The sequence below is a fragment of the Cervus canadensis genome, chromosome 8, assembly GCF_019320065.1.
Source record: "Cervus canadensis isolate Bull #8, Minnesota chromosome 8, ASM1932006v1, whole genome shotgun sequence".
NCBI lineage: Eukaryota > Metazoa > Chordata > Mammalia > Artiodactyla > Cervidae > Cervus > Cervus canadensis.
In genome coordinates this window covers 34,765,687-34,784,792 of record NC_057393.1, presented here as the reverse complement: position 1 = coordinate 34,784,792, position 19,106 = coordinate 34,765,687, and the positions used below count along the sequence as shown (strand labels likewise).

At 43.2% G+C, this 19,106-nt stretch overlaps 1 protein-coding gene across 6 annotated transcripts in view; it reads left to right on the top strand.

Annotated features, from left to right (window-relative positions):
- Positions 1–19,106, top strand: part of PLCE1 (phospholipase C epsilon 1) — a 360,038-nt gene that overhangs the window by 325,708 nt on the left and 15,224 nt on the right. For all 6 annotated transcript variants that reach the window (XM_043475947.1, XM_043475946.1, XM_043475945.1 and 3 more), the window contains 7 exons: positions 3,069–3,200; positions 4,314–4,604; positions 10,125–10,288; positions 11,592–11,853; positions 14,208–14,326; positions 16,477–16,605; positions 18,265–18,474. In XM_043475947.1, coding sequence (XP_043331882.1) covers positions 3,069–3,200; positions 4,314–4,604; positions 10,125–10,288; positions 11,592–11,853; positions 14,208–14,326; positions 16,477–16,605; positions 18,265–18,474 — 1,307 coding nt within the window. The remainder of the gene's footprint in view (positions 1–3,068; positions 3,201–4,313; positions 4,605–10,124; positions 10,289–11,591; positions 11,854–14,207; positions 14,327–16,476; positions 16,606–18,264; positions 18,475–19,106) is intronic.

The window sequence follows — 19,106 nt, the reverse complement described above, 5'->3', positions numbered from 1 at the left end:
GTCGGACACGACTTAGAGACTAAACAACAACAAGAGATTTCAAAGAAACGAAAGAAGCTGGCCATGTAGGTTTAGTTTCACAGATCCGGACTTTCTGTCTCATGAGTACACCATATCTATAGTTAGTGAAATTGTTCTTATCATGGGATAAAATTCTTTCACTGTCAATGAGCCTGATGGCCTGCATGTCCCTCATCTCAGGAACAAATGTGAAGACCACTCCATCCAAGAACTATACTCACTGCATCTCTTGTTCTTTATAAATTTAGCTGCCACTGCACCCAGAACGTTCCTCTGGCTCTGTCTTTTCCTCTCAAGCACTGAGTCAACAAAGAGTACAAGTTCCCAGAGATATTTGAAGTCACCATGAAAGATTACATTTCTCTACTGATAGAGGATCGTGGAAGGGTCAAAGGTCATTTGGTACAGTTTCTGACAAGGCACAGGCAGAGCATGGGGTTGTTTGGCTTGTTTTTAAAATTCCAAGTGTGCTGTTTTTTAAAGTGTTTAAATAGCACACATCCTTTATAAGTATGCTATATTCTAATCCCCTCCTTTTTAACCTTTCTTTTAGTAATTGAAGTTTCTCACATTTTTTCCCCAAATTTATTTCCTTTCTCGTAATGACTAAATTGCATTGCCCGAATCATTGTCATAATAGCTTCTAAATATTTATTATCATTATGATTTGTTTGAATAATTCAGGAGGAAAATACCCTACAGTGTGAATTTCTTTGAGATATAACTTAAAAATTTATATGAATATAATAATTTTTAAAAGTGTTCACTTTGCTCTACTGTTGGTTTAATTTTGCTACATCATCAATTTCTATGCATCTCACCTTTCACCATCCCAAGTCCCTTCCCAAGGAGCCACCATGCAAAAAGTTCTTTAGAGCAGGGAAGCACCATGAAGACCATTGGGTGCGTCCTTCCCCAGATCATGGACCTGCTCCACGGGCAGTCACTCCGCAGGTGACTCAGCCAGGGCAGTTCTATAACTTCTCTGCACTCTGGGTTCTCTACTGGTGAAAGAGGCATGACTTGCAAGGTGTTTGTATAAACAGTCCTAACTTGCAAGGTTGTTATATAACTTAGCAATAAGGCGCACAGTGTGACTAGCACACCATCTAGAAAATAATTGGCTCATTGGAAATGGTTGTTGTCCTTGTCATTGGTGAAGGGACCAACCGGGCAGATTAAGGGTCTTTGTTGCTCTTTCAATAACTTCTTTGGGCCTCTCCAGATTCTTTCCCTTTTCTTGATCACTCAGCGCTTGTTTTCTTGCTTACTCACCCCACCCCAGAGAACACCCAGGCTCCTCAAAGGGGATCATGTACCCTTGGGGGATGTCAGCATGTTCCAGGGTGTGTGCAAAAACCCCAGAATGAATGCAGCCCCTCACTCTGACCCTTCATCGGTTTTATTCGGGAGAAAATCCACTGTTACATCATTGTGTAGAGGGCAAAATTCACAAAAAGTTTTAAGATAAAGAATTCACTTGTTCAAGTTTGTGCATCTTTGCAGTTTCAGATACCTCAGAGGAAAAAAAAGATATAGAAGCCCCATAGCAACTTTGCACTGAACATTTTCTCTGAACAGGACACCCTACTAAGTATGCAGATATACATTATCTCATGTAATCCTAACCAGGACTCTCTTAGAGATGAGGAATAAGTGGTGAGAGAGGTTAAGTAATTTGTGTGAGGTCGCTCCGCAGGGAACAGGGTTTAAATTCCAGAGTCTACACTCTTACTGAGCTCAGTTGTGTCCGACTTTTTGCAGCCCTATGGACTGTAGCCCGCCAGACTCCTCTGTCAATGGGATTTTCCAGGCAGGAATATTGGAGTGGTTTGCCATTTCCTCCTTCAGGGAATTGTCTCAATCCAGATATTGAACCCGCTTCTCCTGGATCTCCTGCATTGGCAGACAAAATCTTTACCACTGAGCCACCTGGGAAGCCCACACTCTTATTAAACACTACTTACTCCCGTCTTCTCACGTGATATTCTTGGAAAGTTTATTTTCATCTTAAAGTGACCTTCCTGAATACTGCTTTAGCTAAAGGAATTACTCTCTAATGGTACAATTGTAGAGAGTGGGACCAGTTTGAAGGCAACTCTGGTTTCACTCTTGCCTTTATATCCTGCCCAGCTGCCAGGTTTGTTTGGTGTGAATTTGTTTCCTCATTCAGCAAATACCTGTGAAGTTCCTGATGTGCCCTAGCACTGGCCAGACAGGAAGGATCCAAAGAGTGGCTGGACCAGGAGTGAGGAAGAGAAGCCCTGAAACATAGTTATCAGCATAATCTGTTTCCCATTTAATCCTCAGGTTAACCCTGTGAATGAGTTCCTATCACTGCACCCATTTTGCAGATAAGGCAGCTGAGGAGCCAAGAAGGTAGATGTTAAATCAAGGTTCCTATGGGCAGGAATTGATCCTGGACAGTTATGATATGGGCTTCCCAGGTGGTGTTAGTGGTAAAGAAACTGCCGCGAATGGGCAGGAGACTTAGGGGACTGTGGGTTCGATCCCTGGGTTGGGAAGATTCCCTGGAGGAGGGTATGACAACCCACTCCAGTATTTTTGCCTGGAGAATCCTATGGACAGAGATTCCTGGCAGGCTAGAATCCATGAGGTCACAGAGAGTCGAACAGGACTAAAGCGACTTAGCACACAATTATATGACAGCTCAGGCCTTTGACCATTCTTTCATCTCTCCAAACTGCACTAATTAGGTTCTAGAGTCTAATCGTTTAGGCTCTAAAAGATTTTTTTCTTGCAATTTTTCAAAATCTTTCTGTTGCATAACCCAATAGGTATGGGTGTGATTTTGTGGTCGTCTTGTAATAATCCTGAAGTTCTTGTCTCATTTGCCTACAGAGATAAAAACTTCTCTGTCATTACTTGCAATGCTATTATTAATCGTGCTAAAAATGCTAGTAGATCTTCTGTACTGGGTTAGAAGGGAGTAGCAGGACTTCAAAATAAACATTAGCAGGGATGGAAAATGTTGAGTTCCCTTGCTTGTAGTTTTTGGCTTATTTATTTTCATTTTATGGGAACAGGCCTGTCAACTCTAAATGCATCTGGCTCTAGCAGAGGAAAAGAAAGGAAAAGCAGGAAGTCCATTTTTGGCAACAATCCGGGCAGAATGAGCCCCGGGGAGACAGCACCATTTAACAAAACATCTGGAAAAAGTAAAGTCACCTTCTGACAATATCTTTGCCTGATTCTGCATGCTGGAGAATTCTGAGATTTCACTAAGCACTTCCCTGGAAATTTTTAATCTTTTTTTTTATAGTAATGATTATTCATATTATCTAAGTGTGGTGTAAATATTTTTTTTAATTACAAAATTATCCTCTTAACTTCCTAAAAAATAGTCTTTCACTGAAGATATTCTAAAAGTGTTTGCCTCAGAAGTAAAAATTGGAGCCACCTTGGAACCTTCTCATGGTTCTTGGAACTGTACTCTTCCCCATTATAATTCCAGAAGATATATCCAGTTTATGTCTAATTACTTTTTATTGTCAAGGTCATAAATTCTTATAGTTAAAAAACTCAAACTATAGAGTATTATTAAAGTTTCTTTCCACTCGCAACATCCCAGTTCTACTCCCCAGAGGTAACCACTATTAAGTTTATTGTGTTTAGTTCAAGAAAAATAAGATTCTTTTTAAGATAATCCAAATGGGATATAACTGAAAATGTATAACTTTTATACGCACTATAGCTTTCTGCATAGCTTTCTGTACATATAATCTACCTTACCCTCCTTAATGTCCCTGTGGTATTCTGTTGTGTGGATATACTGCCATTTATTTAACCATTTCTCACTGGTAGAACTTCTGGGTTGCTTCCTGGGTTTTTATTGCTTTGTGTGTGTGTGTGTGCTGTAAAAAAATACTGCTGAGTGAATACCTTGCATATGCATACATTGTTTTATATCTGTGCAAATATATCTACAAGAAAATGAGGTACTGAGGCAAAGGACTTTAGGGCTTTTAATTTAAATTGGTGTTACATTTACTTTCAAACTCTATAGCTGTTCCTTTTGGGGGGAAGATCTAGTTGGCTTTATTATTTATTGACTCGTGAACGGGTAGCATTCCATCTAGCAGGTAGAAAGGCACACCCTTAACGGCTGTCCTTTACTCTCAAGGTGGGGGACTAACTCACAGGTAACACTCCAGGTGCACGCCGATGTGTCCTGTGCTGTGATTGTAGCCTGCGATGTTGTTCAGGTTTCTCTTTCTAAAATACCTCAAGTGTTCTGCACTAATCTGAGGCTAATCTTTGGGGGGGTTTAGGTTCCTGTGAAGGAATGCGACAGGCCTGGGAGGACTCTCCTTTCTCCGTCAACCCAACCACATCCCTCAGCGCTATCATTAGAACTCCCAAATGCTACCATATCTCCTCGCTGAATGAAAATGCCGCCAAACGTCTATGTCGCAGGTATTCTCAGAAACTGATCCAGCACACCGCCTGCCAGCTGCTGAGGACGTACCCGGCTGCCACTCGCATCGACTCTTCCAACCCCAACCCCCTCCTGTTCTGGCTCCATGGCATACAGCTCGTGGCACTCAACTACCAGACAGATGGTAATGGGCCTGCTTCTCCCAGAGGACTGCCTTCTCCCCTCGCTCCTTTGCATCTTACATCTCAACAAAAAACATGTTTTCAAGGGGGCAAGAGTCCCAACTAGGGCCTATGTGAGGGTGAAAATACAGAAGACAGAAAAGAGAAGAGAATTAGACACTGAATTGTACTCTTGACTTTTCAGAGTTAAGGCGATGGGGAAAAAAAACCTCAAGGAGTCCTGAATAGTCTCTTGTTCCTGCTCCATTTTTAAAGCACTTTTTATTTATTTTTATTATTATTATTTGTTATTTATTTTAATTGGAAAGAAAGAAAGAAAGTGAAGTCGCTCAGTCATGCCTGACTCTTTGTGACCCCATGGTCTATAGCCTACCAGGCTCCTCCATCCATGGGATTTTCCAGGCAAGAATACTGGAGTGGGTTGCCATTTCCTTCTCCAGGGGATCTTCCCGACCCAGGGATCGAACCTGGGTCTCCCACATTGTAAGCAGACGCTTTTACCATCTAAGCCACTAGGAAAGCTTCATGCAAAAGTCTCTGCCTTAATTGGAGGATAATTACATTTTGATGGTTTTTCCCATGCATCAACATAAATCGATCACAGGTATAGATACATGTGTCACCCCTATCCTGAACCCCCCTCCCACCTTCCTCCCCACCCCGTCCCTCCAGGGTGCCCTGCTTCATGTATCAAACTTGCACTGGTCATCTATTTTGTATATGGTAAAGTACATGTTCCAATGCTATTCTCTCAAAGCATCCCACCCTTTCCTTCTCCCACTGAGTCCAAAGTCTATTCTTTACATCTGTGTCTCCTTTGCTGCCCTGCATGTAGGATAGTTGGTAGCATCTTTCTAAATTCCATATATATGCATTAATATACAGTATTTGTCTTTCTCCTTCTGATTTACTTCACTCTGTATAATAGGCTCCAGAATCATCCACCTCATTAGAACTGACTCACATGCATTCCTTTTTAATTAACATTAAATAATATTCCATTGTGTATATGTATCACAACTTCCTTATCCACCCATCTGCAGATGGACATCTAGGTTGTTAAAGCACTTTTTAAAAATAGAACTGCTATTGATAGAGCTGTGTCCAATTTGTTTTTAAAGACCTGTTGGGGTAAAGATTTCTTAATACTCTTTAGTAACTGTCTTGCTCATTTTTTCTTCTTGCTGTTAAAAAGTAGGGTCTTTCCAAACACTTTGCAAGTTAATACCATTTTAGCTTCCTCTCATCCCTTTGAGATTGAAATGGAGATGAATGGTCAGTGCTCAGCGAGCAGCTAATGCAAAGGAAACAAGTCTGAATTATATGGACAGAGAAAGTAGTGTTTGGACTTCTCCTCTGTCCATGAGATGCTCACGGGGGATAACGGGTGAGGCTGAAAACTCCCGAGTACAAGCTAGCTTTTACTACAGGTGGCTCCCTGTGCACTGGGTTTCCCTGGTAGCTCAGGTGAAAGAATCTGCCTACAATGTGGGAGACCCGGTTTGATCTCTGGGTCGGGAAGATCCCCTGGAGAAGGGAATGACAACCCACCCCAGAACTCTTGCCTGGACTAAGGCACCTGGTAGGCTACAGTCCCTGAGGTCGCAAAGGGTCGGATAACTGAGAGACTAAACAGCAGCAGCCTATGCTCACTCTTGACCCTTGTTATCTCATTTAATCTCTGAAACCACCCTAAGAAGTAGGAACCTTTATAATCCCTATTTCTCAGAGAAGCAAACCAAGACAAAGAGCAATTAAGTTGCTCACGGTCACAGAATGACTTATAAATTCAAGGACTCTCAGAGCTTAGAGGATAAAACTCTCTGGTTCCACTTAGATGTGGGGGGAGGTGGGGAGCTACAGCAGATGAAGAAAGAGCAGATGAGGAATGTTTCCTCAAAGCTCTTTCAAAAATCAGATTCTTCTCTTTGAATAGTCAAGCAGCCTGCGCCTTTCTCTCACGTGCACTGAATCAGATCCTAACCAACCGTGCTGACCCATCCACCATGGCGTAACCCTGTCTGCAGCCAAGGTCAAACCACAGCTATAGCTCTGGGATCAGCCAGCCACCTGGCACTGGCGCCACCAGAGCCCATTTGTGGCCAACCCTGGTTAGAGACATCAGTCATATTTTCTCGCTCTTGTTATATTTGCTCCTTTCAGTTGAAATTGAATAAGATAATGCAGGTGAAATACCATACTTAGCATAGTGCCTGGAGTGCGGACAGCATTCCACAAACATTAGCTCTCATTAAGTATTTTTGATAAGTTATGAAAACAGCACACTTTGGACTCGCAAGTGGAAATAATAGTGAAATATTTTCAAAGCTGTAAAAATTTCTTTTCAGTCTGTCCCAAGTGGCTTGTGGGTTTATATCTCTGGCCCTGTCTGTGGCCCTGTGTCCACTGGCGCCCTTGGTTGAGATGATATGGAAATATTTTAAGTGAACTGAAATAACTAGCTAAATGGTTTTCTCAAGGAAATGGAAATGCACTTGGTTTGGGACGTGTCCTTCCTCCTGAAGTGCTGAGGCTGGTGCAGACACGCTGGCTCCACTGATGGCAGAGGGAGCCACAGCTGAAGGGGACACAGGAATGGGGCCCTCCTCAAGCCTCCTTGTGGTCTGGAAGCACACACGGAGGCTGCAGCTTGGCCTCCACTCACCCCTGGAGGCTCAGCCTCTTCCCCAAATCAAGCTGGGTGCGTGTTCCAGCTGCCCCACTCAGGTTTCTCCTCTGTGTCATCTTCCAACCCAGGAGGGAGTGCTGCCATAGATCCTCTCTTGATTCAATGCAGCCAGTAATGATGAAGCCTCTTCCATGCTGGACAAAGCTCACACTGTGTCCAGTTTCAGTCTATCTGTAAAAAAGGTCTTCATTCTCGCACACTGGGGGTAGAGCCTAGTTCAATCCCTTGCATACAGTAGGTGCTCAATAAATGCATGTTGTGCTGCGCTAACACTGTCTCGATGAGCTTCAGCAGAGCCTATCATTCTTGATTTTTGGTCTAGATTCCTTCTAGGTATTGCCAGGTGAATTTCAAGTCCAAACAGACAGATAAACGTCATTGGAATCACTATATTTTAATTTTTGGAAAAAAAAAATTCCTGGGCTAGGGAATGCTTGATTTTCCATGAAATATCCCAACCAAATAACAAATAACCCCTTCCCCATACCCCTTGTAATAATCCAAATATATTCCATGGGTTGTTTGCCTTAAGTTTCCTGAATTTCAGGGGACCCTGGTGCCCCAAAGGTATGCCCATGGACTTAGGGTCACTTCCCAAGATTTCTAATGGCTCCATCAACTCCAAGAAGGTCTGCAGTGATCTGAAACCAGGAGTATCCCAGGTCTACACTCAGTAAAACAAACTCTTAAGTTTGGAAACTGACCTCATCCTGACATGCAGACCCTGGTTATTATAGGCAACAGCCCCTGAAAGTTCTTTCCATTTGGGTCAGAATGATTCTTCCCTCATGTCCCAGGACCTACAAGTATGTAGAAATGCAGCCCCAAGTCAAAAGAAAAACTTCCATTAATATTTATTGTGCTTTTCTGAATAATCGTCACACACTTTCTGATGACTTTTCCAGCCCCCAAATAAGCGTAATGATTATGAAAATGTGTCAACTTCACACAGGGTTTTTAATGACTAGAAGGACACAAAGGTAAAGGATATGCTTAATCTGCCATCCCATGCATTGACTGAGAGGGTTGATGGAGTTACATATATCTGTGCACATTCATTCTTTGTTAAAACGGGTTTTAAAACTATAGCCCTAGTTGAAGTTTGGGGACCACCCTAGGGGGCAGTAGGAGGGCTAGATTTAAGCCCCATCTTTATTCTAACTGAGCAGCTGCACGTAGATCTGTTTTATATACCAAATCACCAAGTGAGATTTTAGTTAGGAAAGGTGCTTTGAAGTTTTGCAGAGCTACAAAGATAGACACAAATGCCAATGAAATCAGACTTCAAACCTAAATGAGCGTGGCCAGTATAATCATGACTTGATACCTACTGTTTATTGAGCACCTTCTATGTTCCAAAGGCTGGGGTAGGGATTTTTGCACATGATCTCGCTTATCTTTATGACACCCTTGTGAGATGCACATTATATGGCCCAGTACTTAAGATTAGGAACTGTGAGTCAAGCTGCCTGTGTTCAAACCTTATCATTCACTTCTTACTAGCTAGATGCCTTGGACTTTTTCACTTTTCATGCCTCAGTTTCTTCATCTATAAAAATGAGAAATACAAAAAGAATCTACCTCATAAGTTATTGGGAGGCGCTAGTACACACAAGTTCTTAGAATGGGGCCTGATCATCTGACCCATCCTTGCCCACGTCTGTGTTCCTCTGTAACAGGATAGCCTGTTTTCTCCCAGGAAGAGAGTTTTTTCCGGTTGCAGGCAATTGTCCCCAATGAATCAGGCACACTGGAGTTGGTAGCATCCAGAGCACTAATTTAATTGATAAGGGAGACAGAGGCTCAAGGAGCTTTGATGTGTGTGTAAGACATCTGACCCCAGAAATGCCTGCACATAATCCCGGCCAACCCCACTTATGGGGAAATTTTTTTACTCACAAGACAAGGAGAGAGGCCAACTTCTCATTGCTCTGCTGGGCTTATTTGCCACACTTTTCCTTGATGTTGGTCCAGGTAGCAGAGTTCATTCTGCACATGGAAGGAATCTGTCAGAGGGGACATTTGTCAGGTGTATCTCATAAACTTCTTGCTCACTTGGAATGCAGCTTTTCTACAGACTTGTGCCATCAGATGAGCATTTGGGTGTGTACAAGCCCCAAACCATACAGAGATCCAACCATTCATCAGACAACTCTGCCAAATAAAATCTGGCCACAGAAGACTGGAAGCTGTTGTGAGGGTTCCCAGAGTGTATTATTGAGGGGATTGTGGACATAATGTGAATCACATGTGATAATGATTGTTTTTTCATACCTAACTACAATTTAAAAATAGAGGTAGAAATACTGTAATTTATGAGTTGAAATTGAGATTTCAAGGAAAAGATATGTTTCTTTGGCTCTTTTCCTGGTCTTTCTTGGATTCTTAAGATTTCATCTTACGTTTGAAAAGGCAAGAATTAGTTGTATGATTGTCTGCATGGTTTGGTGTTTGGGGATAAGAAAATGCCATTATGTCTTTCTAAAATTCAGTATAAAATGAAGTATTTCAAAGATTAGTTTTTGAAAGGATGTTGCAAATTTTAATTTGCAGAAGGAGTTTTAAGTGGCAGGAGTTTTTTTGAACGGCTCCTGGGTTGGAGCAGGAAACGAGGCATATCCCATAGACAGTGAGCTCCATGAAGACTGTGGGTATCTTGTGTCTTGGTCCACACTGTATCTCTGGTGCCCAAGAGCTGACGCGTAGTAGGCACTCAATCTATGGAGTGAATGGATAGTTCTCTCTTCTTCCTGTTTAACTTAGAGAAAATCGGTAAAGTCTATTTGCAAGATGACACTTAAGCGACCAAATAACAAGTGATGCTATTTTACAGATCTCTCTTTACATTTGAATGCCGCCATGTTTGAGGCCAATGGTGGCTGCGGTTATGTTCTGAAACCCCCAGTTCTGTGGGACAAGAACTGTTCCATGTATCAGAAGTTCTCCCCCTTGGAAAGAGACCTGGACAACATGGAGCCTGCCGTCTATTCGTTAACTGTAAGTCTGGCCCCTGTGGTCCCAAGAGAATATAAGAAGGTGTTTAAGCCCTACTGAATATGAACTGCTTTTGACTTCAAGGCATGGCCAAACTCTCATGTAACAATTTTGTTGGTGCAGATTTAGTTCCCAAAAGAATTTCTTTACTTCTCAGAAGGCAGCAGCTGAGGTTTAGGTGCACAATCACCAGGTACTATACTTGCCAGAGCTCAGAAGGTAGAGTGATGACCCCCCTCCCCTGCTTCCACCTCCATACTGGTGATGGTAATTCTGTCTTCCAGGGCCCTCAGAATCATAACTCTCAGTGCACCCCAGAAAAGCTGAGGTCCGTGTTAGAGCAAGTCATCTTAAACTCTAATAGGCTCTTATAAAAAGTAAAACAGGCATCAATATACAAATCAATTAAACTCCTTACAGTCATTCCTGGCCTCTCCTTATTCCTTTTATTGTCTAATTCCTTTTATTGTCTAATTAACTAATTGTCAGAACTCCACAGACCGCCCTTAACATCAGAGTCCTTGTAGTTCATTACTCAATTTTATTTCCAGCTTCTCTCACTCCCTCTTAGCTGAGGGAAAAAAAAAACAAAAACACAAAACTGAGTGGGTGCTAGAAAAGACAGGGAGTGATGAAGTTATCCTTCTGTCCATCTTTAGATCTCGTCTGTTTCCCTCCTAAGGAGGAATGCCAAGCAGTGTCTGCTCACAATACCTCACACCCCTGGGAAACCCCAGCTCACAGATTATCCTACCGCCAAACTGCATTTCCTCTTTCCCTAAGACAGGAGGGCAGCAGCTCCTTTTCTGTGTGACCATTTCTGCTAGACTTGATTATAGCGTCATGTTGACCGAAGGCTATAAATTTTGAACAGCATTCCTTGTGACTTGATCCAGAACTTAACTATTTAAGAAAAACATTTTGGAGTTATAAAAGATACACCTAAAACACTTTGAAGAGAATGTTAGTAACACATTTGTGGCTTCACAATTAAGGTCTTTTTTTCTCAACTTCTTGACAAACAATTTCATCTTAATTGTGGGGCTTTTTGAAGATGTTTCAGTATATTGACAGTTGAAAGGTTATAGTTAGGTGAATGCTGTTGACAAAATAAACTTTCCCATGATTCCAGTCATGCAATTTCCCATGATTCCAGTCTCTTTTTTTTTTAGCAGCCTTATTAATCATTTACTTGGTCCATTCCAGAAGGTTCTTTGTCTTTCTTTGCAGAGGGAAGCAGTGAGGCTCAGTGGTGACATCTGTTTCTTTTGCAACCCCAGTGACTTTGATCCTTTCTTTCCCTCAGATTGTCTCTGGGCAGAACGTGTGCCCGAGTAATAGCACGGGGAGCCCATGTATCGAGGTCGACGTCTTGGGCATGGCCTTGGACAGCTGCCACTTCCGCACAAAGCCCATCCACCGCAATACTCTGAACCCCATGTGGAATGAACAGTTCCTCTTCCGGGTTCACTTTGAAGATCTCGTATTTGTTCGTTTTGCTGTCGTGGAGAACAACAGCTCGGTGGTCACTGCTCAGAGAATCATCTCCCTCAAGGCTCTAAAGCGAGGTAGAATCACTGTCAAAAGTTCGTGATCATTGTAGCTGAGTGATGGGTGCCTGGAGTCCATTACACGCCTCTCTCTATTTTTGTGTATGTTTGAAATTTTCATATTAAAAAGGTAAAATAAGAGGCAGAAGAAGATAATGCAAATTTGAACCCTGAGCATGCCTCAAAAGGCATTTTTCTTTTACGTTATTCTAAAATCTAAGGTTATTGACAACATCTCCTATAAAATATGGCCTCTGCCATCTCTGCCTGTTTTGGGAGCAGTGGTCCTTGTGTTTTTATTCCCATATATCCCTCCCCAGTAGCTCCCAATGCACCCCTGGCATGTTTAAAGCTGGAACTGTTGTAAGGAGAGGAAACCAAGAGCAGGGAGGGTTGGGTTGTGCTGGTGGCATCAGTGGGCTGAGGCTGGAGTCGAGGTCTGGTGGGAGGCCATTGTGGAAGGTCATTGTGGGAAGCCAAGGGAGGTTTGGGTGCAGGGGGAAGGTGGAGAATCCTGAGCAAAGGTTAGAGCTGTTGTCTTGCTGTCTGTTGGCTTTGCCATGGCCCTCGGGGAAACATCAGCTTGTCACACTTGTCCAGAATGTTCATGCACTGCTTCTCAAAATTGATGTGCAATCAAGTCACCTGGGCTCTGGGTAATAAAGTGCAGATCCTGATACAGTGGGTTTGGGGCTTGAGATTATTTATGTCTTTCTAACAAGCTCTGCAAGGAGATCCAACCAGTCCATCCTAAAGGAGATCAGTCCTGGGTGTTCACTGGTAGGACTGATGCTGAAGCTGAAACTCCAGTACTTTGGCCACCTCATGTGAAGAGTTGACTCATTGGAAAAGACCCTGATGCTGGGAGGGATTGGGGGCAGGAGGAGAAGGGGACGAGAGAGGATGAGATGGCTGGATGGCATCACTGACTCAATGGACATGAGTTTGAGTAAACTCTGGGAGCTGGTGATGGACAGGGAGGCCTGGCGTGCTGCGATTCATGGGGTTGCAAAGAGTCAGACACGACTGAGCGACTGAACTGACTGACTGACTGACTGAACAAGCTCCGGGGACGCTGCCCCTGCTGATCTCATTTGAGTATCAAGTTCCCTGAACATGCTTCTTCCTGCAACCACATTTTGCCAGCCTCTGAGCTCCACCAACATGTTGCAGTCCCCTACTCTTTAGTTTGGTTTTTTTTTTTTTTCCTGTTTCTTTTCTCTGTTGTGTGAGTAGCACATGGTCATACTCACTGTGTTATGTCATAACACTGACTGTGTTAGTCAGTTCGGGCTGTGTAACAACATACGACAGACTGGGTGTCTTAAATAACAGAGGTTTACTGTGTCAGCTTTGGAGGCTAGAAGCCCAGGATCAAGGTTTCAGCAAGTTTGCTTTCTACTGAGGCCTCTCTCCTTGGCCTGCAGAGAGTCACCTTCTCGCTGTGTCATCACAGGACTGTCCCTTGGTCTGTGTGCACAGCATCTGGTGTCTCCCCGTGTCTGCCTTCCAATTTCCTCTTCTTATAAGGACCGTTGGTCATGTTGGATTAGGCCCCACCCTAATGACCCAACATCACCTCTTTAAACCCTATTTCCAGACACAGTCACATTCTGAGGTACTGGGAGTTAGAGCTTCAACACATAAATTTTAGGAGGACACCATTCAGTTCCTAACAGTTATTATAGAAATATGATGAAGTACAGAAGAACAAAAACAATTAAAAAAAAATTAACCATCTTTTTATTTCTTCAAGATAGTTACTTTTGGTGTAGATATTTTTTGCAGGCTTTATTTCTCTGCCCATGTGTATAAATATTAACAAGTAAGCTTCCTACTAACCTTAATGTTTTGCGACTTACTGATTTCACTAACATATGTAGTGAACAACTTATCAGGTAAATAGATATACATCTTCGTTACCACTTTACAGAGTTGCGTATTATTCTATTTTATATTTGTACAAACACTCACACTGTAACTTCTTTAACCAACTCTCTGTTGTTGGAATACTTTATTATCACTAAAGTTGTTCTAAGAGGAAATATTTGTAGAACAGTGAGTCTAGATGACTTGATACAAAAATGATCAGATTTTCCTACTGTACGTTGTTTAAGTTTAAAATGTTCGTTTTGAGTCTAAGTTTAAAAACAGCACTTGGACAAGGTAACTACAACCACTAGGTGGCCCCAAACTGTCCCCGGGGGCAGCACGCGGAGAAAAGACATCTGTCGGTTACCTGCCTGTTGTCACCCCTACCCATCTGAAGGTCTTATTTCTCCCTGTCATTTACTGACCTCCCTGGGGCATCTTCTCTGCAGAGCTCTGCAATGCATGGCTAACAAGCTTTTCCCAATTCTGCATTGTTCCAGGATATCGACATCTTCAGCTGCGAAATCTCCACAATGAAGTCTTGGAAATCTCTAGTTTATTCATAAACAGCAGGAGGATGGAAGAAAATTCCTCTGGCAATACTGTGCCGGCCTCTCTGGTAATTAAGTTCTATTTCACTCAGCATATTTGTGGGAATTGCTACACCAGAGGCAGGCTTTCTTGTGGTCCAGGAATGTGGTCCATTCGAGTCATACATTAGGTGGCTATGGATATAATTATAACAACAATGGCTGATACCTGACACATTCTAAGCACTTTACACATATATTGACTCATTTGATCCTCACTAACTTCATGACATAGCTGTTAGTATCATCTCCATGTTACAAAGGAAGGGGAGTGCTAAGTACACCTGAGGTCACACAGCTATAAACCCAAGTTCATCGTCTAGTGCCAAAGTACTTGCCAGGGAAGTGAGCCAAAATTAACAACACAGGGAAAAGGCTAATTATGCAAAGCCTGCTAGGAAGCATCTTGATACTTCTAGAAGGTTTAGGTTAGACCAGGAAAATCCTTTGCTTCTTCAGTAGTGCAGGGGCAGACGTCACAGGCGAGCAGGATTGGGTGAGCAGCCAGGCGCTGCTGGCGACAGGTAACTCTGCAAGCCTAGCAGTACCCTGGCACCTGAGTAGACTCAGCACCTTCACTCTTGGGAATGGGAGAAGAACACTGCACGAAGGGCCACCGTTGCAGAAGCTGAGTTTTAACAAGTTCCCCACTGGTTAAGGTCCGTCGGTAAAGTTTGAGAACTGATGGTGAGGTCCATCAGTTAAAGTTTGAGAACCGTTGGACCAACGCTCCCCCCAGTAACGCAGGGTTGTTTACCTCGACAAGGAACTCTGCTTTGATTAACTGGTTGATTCCACTGTGCTTGCTCTTGAAAAATTAAAGGGTGTCCATCCATTGCCTCTTTACATGTTTAGTAATCTATTCACAGCCACACTGATCTTTTTTTAATTTATTTTGGCGGGGGTGTGGCTGCAATGGGTCTTTGTTGTTGCACACGGGCTTTCTCAAGTTGCAGCAAGCAGGGTCTACTCTTTGTTGCAGTGCTTGGGCTTCTCGTTGCAGTGGCTTCTCTTGTTGGGGAGCAAAGGCTCTACGCGTACGGGCTTCAGTAGTTGCGGTGCTCGGGTTTAGGTGCTCTGCAGTATGCGTGATCTCAGTTCCCGGACCAGGGACTGAAACTGTGTCCCTGCATTGGCAGGTGGATTCTTAACTTCTAGACCACCAGAGAAGTCTGGTTGCATCCACCTTATACTTCTATGTGGTCCTAACAACCTTTGAAAAGCTGCCTTCTGTGCTCACAGTGGCGCCGACTTGACCGCTGCCGCCATCACCTCTGAGCAGCCCTGCTTCCTCCTCTGCTTCTCCTTCCCTCACCTCAATGGTTTCTTCTGTGTCCCTCAGCTTGTTTTCTTGGGCTCTCCTCATTCTCCCTTCAACAAGTGATCGAGGTTGAGTATAGCATGTTGGCCAGTAGAGAGAGGTGTTGCCTCTGCCTGGTGCCTGCCTGTTAGCCCGCCTGCCTGGGAAGCAGGGACGGTCTGCCTGGTACCTGAGAGCAAGAATTAGATGGTAGTGTCCCATTCTGGGTGTGTCCACTTATTCTTCTAGCTGTTCTATTCTAGAAGCCCCCCACCTTGAAGCCAGGGATGTCTTATTTCTCCCTGAAACCCCAGAGCCATCGTTGTCAGCCTTCCATAAATTATTTTGTCTTTTATGAATGAATCTATCTCAGTATACAAACTGCTCAAAGACTTGAGAGTTACACACCTCCCCAGCTCTTCCTAACAAAAATACTTTTTATATCACAATTATTTGTGTGCCTGGACAGCAAGCTCCTGGAGGCCAGAATATTTTATTTATCATTTTACCATCAAAATTCTAGCCCAGTGCCCTGAAGAGAGATGGAACTCAGTAGACACTGTTGAATGTCACTTCATAAGTAAGGGCTGACATACATTTCAGACAATATCAGTCCCCTAATTATGATGGAAAGAAACACTGTTATTTAAAATAAATTGTTACTTTGGTGGTATGCTGCTAAATATTCTTACTAGACTATTAAGGAACATGCACTATTGCCTAAAACCACAAAAAGATGCATCTGGTTATAAAAGGTTGGCCTTATTTTGCATTTATCTGTCCCTGCGTGTACTTATAAGAACCAGCACTTCTGTATTGATGTAGCCTAGAATCAGAAGAATGAAAATGAATGAGACACCATATGATCTTCCTTGACAGATGTTTAATACAGAAGAAAGAAAATGTTTGCAGACTCACAGAGTCACAGTGCATGGCGTCCCAGGTCCAGAGCCCTTTACTGTTTTCTCTATAAACGGAGTCACTAAGGCAAAGCAGCTTCTCCAACAAGTAAGTTCACTGAGTCTATAGTTAAGAAACAGTTCTTTGAGAGGCATCTCTAGGTTAACATCTTGTCCAGCATTTTACAACTGACTCAAAGTCAGAGCAGCTCAAGTGTCAAATTTCATAGATTATAAAACAGAAGCTACTACCAAGGGGTTTGGGCTGTTTTGTTTTTGAACTTTGGTGTCTACCCTCACAAAGCACTGTTGAGGTTTTGGAGACAGTGTAAAATATAATGATGAAAAGTAAGGAAGCATTTCCATGGACCACCCATAAAAAGCAGCACATTACTGTCCACGTGAGTAATCCCGGGGCTGTGGAGCAGGACTGGGGAGGGAGTGATGCTGGCCATCTCATGGAGGTGACGGTGTCAACTGACCTACTCCGGGAAGCTTCATCCCTTAGTTGTTGCTGTAGTGGTAGCTGCCTTGCCCCACAAAATCCACAGTCCAGCATCAACCTGAGACCAAGGTCTGCAGTGAAGGGAGAAGAGTCTTCCTGAGAATCTTCTATCCCACCTCCAGCCCATCCCCAGGTCCTTCTGCTTCTCTGAGTGAGACCAATCAATCACCAAGTGCTGATTCTGGTCACTGCATGCTTGCATGGTCGAGTGGATGGATGCCTGAGGAGAAGGATGTTTGCTTACTCCATGCCAGAAGTTGGCAGCCTTCTCTGGTCACTCAAAGTTCAGCTTTTGCCAGTAATCTGGATAATAGAAAACCATGTGAAAGAATACATCAGTAAGAGTAGCTATCATAATGTTTACCAGGGCTGCCCTGATGGTTCAGACAGTAAAGAATCTGCCTGTAATGCAGGAGACCTGATTTGATCCCTGGGTCCGGAAGATCCCCTGGAGAATAAACCCACTCCAGTATTCTTGCCTGGGAAACCCATGGAGAGAGGCGCCTGGCAGGCTCTAAGTTATCCTGATGCACCTGGATTACATTTTGCAGTCAGTGCCTCAATCATAAAAGGAAACAAAATTAAGAGACAGAATTGCTCCTCTTACTGTTTCCACTGTATAGATGAGGATACTTGAGTCTCCACGGGGTCAGATATCTTGGCCAGAACCTCACAGCCAGTAAGTACTAAATACAGGCCTCAGACCAGAGTCTGTTTGGCTCCCCAGCCTGGTCTCAGCCACTTCGACTGTCAGGGTCAGTAGCCAATAGAGAAAACAGGCCTCTAGGCACACTGTCAAGACTTTATTGAAAGGGGAATTCCCAGGAACTTAGATCAGATGAGATTAGAAGATGATTGAGTATTTCTAACATGAGAATGGGAGATTATCTTGGTAAAAGCTGGACTGGGTTCTTTGCCTTTGGTCTTGTGTTGCAAGATTACAAAGAGCTAAGTTCACAGATTGAAAAACCTAAAGTTTTTAATTCAGTAAGAGCTCTTATTCCATCAGTGGGAAAAACTGTTTTGCTGGCTGGTGATTATGAATAAATTGTTTCATTGCCCAGAATGAACATAAACAATTCTTTTTGGACGTAAGAGAATTCTAAGATCTTCCAGAAAGAGTTATGCAACACTGCAGGGTAGATTTCATTTATAAATTGCAAACCAAACTTATCCGAACCCTGAGAAAATAGACTTGTTTGGGTTTAACGTTTTTGCCACTCTTCAGAAGTGTGCCTTAATTGGCCTTTGCTTTTTCTTTAGATTCTCGTTATGGATCAAGATACCAAACCTATTGCCACAGACTATTTTTTAATGGAGGAAAAATATTTCATATCTAAAGAGAAGAATGAATGTAGGAAACAACCGTTCCAGAGAGCCATTGGTCCAGAAGAAGAGATTGTGCAAATTTTAAGCAGCTGGTTTCCAGAAGAGGGATATGTTGGCAGGATTGTCTTAAAAACCCAGCAGGAAGTAAGTGTGTCCTGGGGCAGCCTACACAGTAACAGCTTATATGTAACTCACTACCTCACCACTGGCCGCCTCCCTCAAATTCAGAACTTCTTATCACCGCAACTTGCTTTATAGTCTTCTTTTAAGTAAATGTGGAGAATTGATTTTATTCTTCTGCACATATTCAGAGGGTTAACTCTTAAGTTATAGAAATTTGGTTTAAAAATCATCCCTTAGGAAACAAAGGGAGAAAGAACTCAAAGGATTCCTTAAGCATGTCATCAGTGTAGTGTCCAGTGTTTTACCTGAATGTGTGAGACCTGGCTGTGAGGGTCACCGCTGTGTAATGGAAAGTCTGTAGGCATTTGCATTTGGGGGTTGGTTGCCCTCCCACTGCTGCTGCTGCTGCTGCTAAGTCGCTTCAGTCGTGTCTGACTCTTAGCGACCCCATGGACTGCAGCCTACCAGGCTCCTCCATCCATGGGATTTTCCAGGCAAGAGCACTGGAGTGGGTTGCCACTTCCTTCTCCAATGCATGAAGGTGAAAAGTGAAGTCGCTCAGTCATGTCCGACTCTTAGCGACCCCATGGACTGCAGCCTACCAGGCTCCTCCATCCATGGGATTTTCCAGGCAAGAGCACTGGAGTGGGTTG